The sequence below is a fragment of the Rana temporaria genome, chromosome 1, assembly GCF_905171775.1.
Source record: "Rana temporaria chromosome 1, aRanTem1.1, whole genome shotgun sequence".
Classification (NCBI taxonomy): domain Eukaryota; kingdom Metazoa; phylum Chordata; class Amphibia; order Anura; family Ranidae; genus Rana; species Rana temporaria.
In genome coordinates, this window is record NC_053489.1 from 26,646,993 (window position 1) to 26,656,080 (window position 9,088).

Genomic DNA, 9,088 nt, shown 5'->3' on the forward strand with positions numbered 1-9,088 from the left:
TGAACTTTTAATTTCAGTTCTAACCTTTGTTTACAATGACCACTGAAAATTATCTTTTTTATTTATTATTATTATTATTATTTATTTTTCAGTTTATTGGTACAGCTGCTTTGGTGGTCTGTGTCTTGGCCATCGTTGACCCTTACAATAACCCCATCCCCCGTGGCTTGGAGGCCTTCACTGTTGGCTTTGTTGTCCTCGTCATTGGATTGTCCATGGGCTTCAACTCTGGATATGCTGTCAACCCTGCCAGGGACTTCGGACCACGTCTGTTTACAGCTATAGCTGGATGGGGATCAGAAGTCTTCTGGTAAGTCTATAGTACTTTCTGTGCTAAGAAGCCCTTACTGGGTTGTGGCATAAAATGTATCTTGTGTAAGCTAACATGGTGTAATGGCTGAGAAACATGTGATTTTTGCCAGTACGTAAATAAACAGGGCTGTCTATAATATTGATTGGGCCCTGGGCAAAACATTTCTTGGGGCACCCCAAATTTTGCTCTCCACCTGCTCTGAGACATACAATAATTAGCATCCAGGGCTGGACTGGGACAGAAATTTGGCCCTGGACTTCATCCAGACTGGCCCACTTTGACAGGTCTCTCCCATGGCAGCCGGGCAACTCCCGCACCCCACCCAAGCCCCCTCTCCCCCTTCACTAGCTACTAGCTGTTCTACTTTTATTAGAGTAGAACGTCTGGTACTGGTCCTCTTATAGGCAGTACCAGTGGGGAAGCTAGACATTATTAAACCCGGGGCAAAGAATCAGTTCTGTGCCCCCCCTTATGGGACAAGATTAGGCAGAAGTGAGAAAGTCCCAGGCCATAGCTGTTGAGTCAGCTGTCTGTCCCCCCCCCCCATGCTCCTCTGTCGTCCCCTCTGGTCCTCCCCCTGCTTCTCTGTTCCCCCCAGGTGAGCGCTGTGGGAAGGGAGAGACAGAGGAGCAGAGGGCAGTCCGCTGTCACTGAAGCCGGCCCACTGAGCCATCGGCCCACCGGGAAACTCCCTGTAGTCCCAATGGCCAGTCCATCCCTGTTGGCATCTAGACTCAAAATCAGTTTACTGTATCAGATCAGGCAGTCAGAGGTGGCTCTAGGCTTTGTGAGGCCTTAGGCAAAACTTGACATGGAGCCCCACTCACACCCATGATGGGAAAAATAATTCAAGGACAAGAGCCTCTTCCCCACAAACCTGGCCGGTGTCCCACTCCTCTCTGGTGTAACAGGTGTCCCCCTCCTCTCTGGTGTCACAGGTGTCCCACTCCTCTCTGGTGTCACAGGTGCCCCCCTCCTCCGCTCAGTACAGGCAGCCATGCTCCCCGGGTGATGGTGTCTCTCCTACCGGCAGGTGCAGATCTCACAGATACACTGTCTCCACATGTCATACTTGCCAACTGTCCCGTTTTTAACGGGACAGTCCCGTTATTTGGGACCTAGTCCCGGCTAATTTAGCCCGCCGGGACTTGTCCCGGCTAGTGGGGAAGGCAGGTGCGGTAGTCGTTACCGCTGCACAGTCCTGTGGACGGAGAGGAGGCGCTGTGAGCTTGTCACAACCTCGAGCATCCAGTCAGTGGGTGGATCCATGTGCTCCCCCTCCCCCGGCTCCTCCCAGGCTCCCCTTCTCCAGCTCTGCGGATCTCCTACCATGTGCTGTGCAGAGCGTGGATGACTGCCGCCGCTGAGCAGCTCCTTGACCTTCTCTCCTCCTGGATGGACCGGACTGCCGTCACAGACCTGTCACCTGCCAGAACATCGATCATCAGAGAGGTACTCACTGTGATGACAGTCCGCGGCGCTGCCCGACATCCTGTGACGTCACTGCCTGATCGAGGGTGCCCTGAACATCCCTGCTGACCTCACACCACACTCCTGTCATCATCATGCTCCTCGTCATCCCCCTGTTCCTGGCATTCCACCATCCCACCTCCAAGGCCTGTCATACATTTTATCACCTTCCTGTAACTTCCTACCGCCCACCCCTGTCATCTCCATCCTTCCTATCATCTCCATCCTTCCTGTCACCTCCCTGTCATCTCCATCCTTCCTGTCACCCTCCTACCACCCACCCCTGTCATCTCCATCCTTCCTGTCACCTCCCTGCCACCCACCCCTGTCATCTCCATCCTCCCTGTCACCTCCCTACCACCCACCCCTGTCATCTCCATCCTCCCCGTCACCTCCCTACCACCCACCCCTGTCATCTCCATCCTCCCCGTCACCTCCCTACCACCCACCCCTGTCATCTCCATCCTCCCCGTCACCTCCCTACCACCCACCCCTGTCATCTCCATCCTCCCCGTCACCTCCCTACCACCCACCCCTGTCATCTCCATCCTCCCTGTCACCTTCCTACCACCCACCCCTGTCATCTCCATCCTCCCCGTCACCTCCCTACCACCCACCCCTGTCATCTCCATCCTCCCTGTCACCTTCCTACCACCCACCCCTGTCATCTCCATCCTCCTTGTCTCCTCCCTACCACCCTCCCCTGTCATCTCCATCCTCCCTGTCACCTTCCTACCACCCACCCCTGTCATCTCCATCCTCCCCGTCACCTCCCTACCACCCACCCCTGTCATCTCCATCCTCCCTGTCACCTTCCTACCACCCACCCCTGTCATCTCCATCCTCCTTGTTTCCTCCCTACTACCCTCCCCTGTCATCTCCATCCTCCCTGTCACCTTCCTACCACCCACCCCTGTCATCTCCATCCTCCTTGTTTCCTCCCTACCACCCACCCCTGTCATCTCCATCCTCCCTGTCACCTCCCTGCCACCCACCCCTGTCATCTCCATCCTCCCTGTCACCTCCCTGCCACCCACCCCTGTCATCTCCATCCTCCCTGTCACCTCCCTGCCACCCACCCCTGTCATCTCCATCCTCCCTGTCACCTCCCTGCCACCCACCCCTGTCATCTCCATCCTCCCTGTCACCTCCCTGCCACCCACCCCTGTCATCTCCATCCTCTCTGTCACCTCCCTGCCACCCACCCCTATCATCTCCATCCTCCCTGTCTCCTCCCTGCCACCCACCCCTGTCATCTCCATCCTCCCTGTCACCTCCCTTCCACCCACCCCTGTCATCTCCATCCTCCCTGTCACCTCCCTGCCACCCACCGCTGTCATCTTCATCCTCCCTGTCACCTCCCTGCCACCCACCCCTGTCATCTCCATCCTCTCTGTCACCTCCCTGCCACCCACCCCTATCATCTCCATCCTCCCTGTCTCCTCCCTGCCACCCACCCCTGTCATATCCATCCTCCCTGTCACCTCCCTTCCACCCACCCCTGTCATCTCCATCCTCCCTGTCACCTCCCTGCCACCCACCCCTGTCATCTCCATCCTCCCTGTCACCTCCCTGCCACCCACCCCTGTCATCTCCATCCTCCCTGTCACCTCCCTGCCACCCACCCCTGTCATCTCCATCCTCCCTGTCACCTCCCTGCCACCCACCCCTGTCATCTCCATCCTCTCTGTCACCTCCCTGCCACCCACCCCTATCATCTCCATCCTCCCTGTCTCCTCCCTGCCACCCACCCCTGTCATCTCCATCCTCCCTGTCACCTCCCTTCCACCCACCCCTGTCATCTCCATCCTCCCTGTCACCTCCCTGCCACCCACCCCTGTCATCTCCATCCTCCCCGTCACCTCCCTACCACCCACCCCTGTCATCTCCATCCTCCCCGTCACCTCCCTACCACCCACCCCTGTCATCTCCATCCTCCCCGTCACCTCCCTACCACCCACCCCTGTCATCTCCATCCTCCCCGTCACCTCCCTACCACCCACCCCTGTCATCTCCATCCTCCCCGTCACCTCCCTACCACCCACCCCTGTCATCTCCATCCTCCCCGTCACCTTCCTACCACCCACCCCTGTCATCTCCATCCTCCCCGTCACCTCCCTACCACCCACCCCTGTCATCTCCATCCTCCCTGTCACCTTCCTACCACCCACCCCTGTCATCTCCATCCTCCTTGTCTCCTCCCTACCACCCTCCCCTGTCATCTCCATCCTCCCTGTCACCTTCCTACCACCCACCCCTGTCATCTCCATCCTCCCCGTCACCTCCCTACCACCCACCCCTGTCATCTCCATCCTCCCTGTCACCTTCCTACCACCCACCCCTGTCATCTCCATCCTCCTTGTTTCCTCCCTACCACCCACCCCTGTCATCTCCATCCTCCCTGTCACCTCCCTGCCACCCACCCCTGTCATCTCCATCCTCCCTGTCACCTCCCTGCCACCCACCCCTGTCATCTCCATCCTCCCTGTCACCTCCCTGCCACCCACCCCTGTCATCTCCATCCTCCCTGTCACCTCCCTGCCACCCACCCCTGTCATCTCCATCCTCCCTGTCACCTCCCTGCCACCCACCCCTGTCATCTCCATCCTCCCTGTCACCTTCCTACCACCCACCCCTGTCATCTCCATCCTCCCTGTCACCTCCCTGCCACCCACCCCTGTCATCTCCATCCTCCCTGTCACCTTCCTAACACCCACCCCTGTCATCTCCATCCTCCCTGTCACCTTCCTAACACCCACCCCTGTCATCTCCATCCTCCCTGTCACCTTCCTAACACCCATTCCCGTTTCAATTTCCTGTAATTCTCTCTTTATTGAGTAGACCCTATAATCTGATAAGTAGGCGAAGATTATGCGGAGTGGGTGGAGCTTCGGGGAAGTGAGTGTGGTAATTAATAGCTGTGCTGCAAAGTGTCCCTGGAATTTTTTTTCAAATGTTGGCAATTATGACATGTCTGTGGTTGGTGGTCCCGGTCTGTAGTCAGCGAGCTGAGGCGGTGAGGAGTGTCTGGCTCTGGCAAGCACACTGTCTCCACTGGGGTGGAAAAAGATGGCAGCGACGAAACGTCACTTCCTGACGAGACAGTCGCCGACAGGTGTACCAAGATGGCCGCCGTTCCGGAGCTAGGCCGAAGCCTGGGACTTTCCTCTGGCCGAGGCTACGGAGCGCTCCGCGGAGCGCGTGGTGTGCCGACCCGAACGGGGTGACCCGTTCGGATCACGGATCGGTGACGATCCGTTGCACCAATACTGTGTTGGCACCAGCGATATCTGTTATAGTTAGGCCCCTTTCACATGTCCGCTCTGTCCGTCCGTTCATTACAAGTCCGTTAACGGGAACGCGTCCGTTAGCGGATGGAGCATCCGCTAGCGTCCGCGTCAGTCGGGATCCGCTTTTCCGAACGGAAGAAACCCTATTTTTCTTCCGTTCGGCGGAACGGACCGGATGCAGACGGACAGACGGACCGTCTGCATCCGGTCCCCCATAGGGGAGAGCGGAGCAGAGACAGGGCGGTCCCTGCACTGTGTGCGGGGACCGCCCTATCCGCTGACAGCTCAGCGGGGATTCCCGCTGAGCTTTGGCGGACACACGGAGCGGACCCAGAAACGGTCCGCTCCGTGTGAAAGAGCCCTTAGTCAGTTAGTATACCTCCCAGCCAGTGTCAGTTAGCATCAGATTGCCCACCACACTATCACAACCACGCTATAAGTCGCTGATCACTGCCATGACTAGTATAGCGTCTATAACTGCTTAAAAAATCACGTTCGCTGAGTAATGTGTGACCCTCTGGTGATGTCACAGTCACTAAATTCTTGACTGGTAGAAAAACGGACACATAAATATTTGAACTGTTTGCCTGGAGTTCATGTGGTCAGAATACAAGGTCTACATGAAGTCCATGTTGCTTCTTGTCAGGTTTTGTCACATTTCCTCCAAAGATCGTACCTCAAAACGTACCTCTTTTTTTTCCAGGGCCGGCGATCAGTGGTGGTGGGTCCCCATTGTGTCACCTTTACTGGGAGCCTTTGCCGGAGTCTTGGTCTATCAGCTGATGATTGGTTGTCACCTCGAACCCACGCCCGTGTCCACCGAACAAGAAAACGTCAAGTTGGCCAACGTTAAACAGAAAGAGAGAATCTAAATAAGCGCAGCCAGCATGGGACTAAAAAAATATTCACTTGGGCTGTAACCGACCGAGACCAAGATGGAGGATCATGATTCTCACGTGTTCTAGACCTTAAAAAATGTGTTGTGTAATCGTAGTTGCTTGTTGGATGTGTAGAATTGTCCCCCCCCCCCCCCTTTCTTCCATGTAAATAGCAGACCAGTCAACCTTCGTATTGATCCGTATTTCCAATTCCAGTTCAGTTTTTCCTTTTTTTTTTTAATCTGTTCCATTTTTATTAAAAAATCCAGTTCAGGTATTAGGCTTTAAAGCGGGGTTCTTGGCATCCTTTTTTTTTTTTTTTGCAAGCTAAAATCAATCACATTAAATAGTCCCTAAAACATATTAATAGCTCCCCAATCGTTCCGGAAATCACTGCAAACACTTGCCTTATATCCTCCAGCTCATGTTGTGGCCGTATCCATCATATGTTGTGGGCATGTGAGGCCCAGTTCCTTTTTCTTCCTGGTTTTCAGGGAGAGGTGCATGCTGGGCGATTTTTAGGCACAGTAATGCCCAGAGACTCCTGGGAAATTAGTGCCATCATTTCCCAGGAGGCAATGGGGTCTTAGGACAGGAAGTTGAAACACCTAAGACCAGGAACTACAGTGTTTCCCCCAAAAATAAGCCTGGGTCTTATATTAATTTTGGCACCCAAAAACACACTAGGGCTTATTTTCAGGGTAGGGCTTGCCATTTAATCCTCAGTGTGAACAGAGTAAAAATGCTTACATATTGCTAGAATCCTCACCACCACAGTACAATGTAATGTAAAAGTCTGTGTGTCTGCAATCTGTGCTGTGCCACGTACCTTCCTATAGTGCAGTTCGGAGCTTCCGTGACCCCCCCCTGATCGTCTTCCCTGGCACAAGCATTGCAGAGGTAGGGGGCCAAGATCCCCGCTGAGAAGAGGAGAGCTGTGAGGATCAAATGAGCGCGGCTATGCGCTTTCCGATGGTCCTTCTGTGCTCTCTTACCCACTCCAAGCTGTACAGAGGGATCCCCCGCTGACAGTTGGCAGAAGAGAAGAGCTGTGGGGATCAGCTCAGCGTGGCTCGGCGCTTTCCGATGGCCCGCATTAAATCTCTTACCTGCTCCAAGCCTTGCAGAGGGGGGGCCGAATTCCCCCGCTGACAGCTGGGAGAAGAGGCGAGCTGCGGGAGGTCAGCTGAGCGGCGTTCTAAGAAGGCATCTCACTTAACTATACCACAGAAACACACCCTCCACACAAAACACTACAATACAGAGGATTCCAGCAGTCCACAATCACTTCAAACTAGGGCTTATTTTCAGGGTAGGGCTTATATTGCAGCCCTTCCTGAAAATTGGGGTAGGTCTTATTTTCGGGGTAGGTCTTATTTTCGGGGGAAACACGGTAGGCAGATTACGAAATCTGCCTAGTAACAGCCAGATAGATGTGAGTAAAAAAAAAACTCTATATATATATTTTTTTTACATTAAAGGAAAGCTGTTAATAAAAAGTTAATTTTTAGGGTGGAACTCCGCTTTAAGAAGAGTAATTATTATTACATAAGTCAGTATTGTCCTGGGCTTTTTACAATCTTTTTTGACTTTTCAAAGGTCTGTGAAGATATTACAAGAAGTTTAAGTTGGGTTGTCTATAATGTACATATATATAATGCAGCAGTAACGCTTCAAGTCCATGCATTCATTGTATCCGTCTCAGGATGCTTAAACTAAACTAATTAAAGAGGACTATTGCATAAAAATGCGAGGTCCCGCCACCTCCAAAAATACAACACTCAGTAAAAGTAGTAAAGTAGTAAAATAAAATAACAAAGGAGGGAAGTTTATCTTTGGCTGGACTACTGAAACAATTAATAGCGCCACATCCCTTTTAGAATAAACAGGAGAAGAAGGGGTTTGTGGGACTTTTGAGGCACAACAATGTAAAACAACAATGTAGAAAAAATATACATTTAATGAATTAAAATTTGATATAGAATGAATACACAGAATAGACATTCTAAAATAAATCACTGGTATACAGATATAAGTGCAAGGCTGATTGGTCTCTACATGTTTCGCCGGCTTCCTCAGGAGAACTTTGATATCAGGCACTATGCATAGTGCCTGATATCAAAGTTCTCCTGAGGAAGCCATATATATGGCGAAACATGTAGAGACCAATCAGCCTTGCACTTATATCTGTATACCAGTGATTTATTTTGGAATGTCTATTCTGTGTATTCATTCTATATAAATTTAAATTCATTAAATTTATATTTTTCTACATTGTTGTTTTCCTTGCGCCTCAAAAGTCCCACAAACCCCTAGTTAAATAAAATAAAAGACTAGAAGAAAAATGCTTACCTAATTTTACAGGCAGTTCCAAAATTCCAGTTTTAAGTGTAAATTCCAGTATTTAAGCTAAAAGATAAGTACAATATGCACTTAGCAATGTGATTTAAGATAGGTACTGTATTAAGGTAAAAATCATATATCTTATTTTATTTTCGATATAGTAAGTAAATCGCTCAGGGATAGAGCAATACGCACATCTCCTGGCTTGGCTAAATCCTGCCCTGCAGACCCACACTCGGCTCCGGCCACTCTGCTCCATTGCACCATGACTTCACACGACAAGCTCAGACACCGCCCCCCACCAGACCCGCCCCCCCTGCCGGCAATGCCGGAACACACTGTAGCAGGCACTAGGATGGTCTCGACCGACTCCGGGCCCGAGCTGCACATGAGCAGTTCCGAGCCGAGCGCCACAGCCATATTTATTACTGGCAACTTTTTCCTCTTACTGGCATTTACCGGCAGGAGAAAAGCGCCTATTTTTTACTGGCTGCCAGTAAAAATACTGACCGCTGGCAACACTGGTCTGGCAGTGGTGGTAGACCAATGAGCAGGGCGTTGCAATAGTTGAGATGAGAGACAAGTGAATGAATTATTAGCTTGCTGATGTCATTGGGTAAAACATTGTATAGAATAGTCAACAGAGACCTCAAAAACCGTTACCCTTGAATCCGACAATTTATCTCTTACAGCTGTAGGACACATGTAGGTAGATTAACAAAGAGTAAGGCCGGCTTATCTGCAGATAAGCCGGCCTAACTCTGAATCTACGCCGGCGTTTGTTTAAGCGTATG

At 51.9% G+C, this 9,088-nt stretch overlaps 1 protein-coding gene across 1 annotated transcript in view; it reads left to right on the forward strand.

Moving 5' to 3' along the window:
* AQP3 (aquaporin 3 (Gill blood group)) overlaps positions 1-6,240 on the forward strand; it is a 65,616-nt gene extending 59,376 nt beyond the window's left edge. The window contains exons 5-6 of the mRNA XM_040336051.1: positions 93-310; positions 5,777-6,240. Of these exons, the coding sequence (XP_040191985.1) occupies positions 93-310; positions 5,777-5,945 (387 nt within the window). The 3' untranslated portion in view covers positions 5,946-6,240. The remainder of the gene's footprint in view (positions 1-92; positions 311-5,776) is intronic.
* Positions 6,241-9,088: the final 2,848 nt, after the last annotated feature.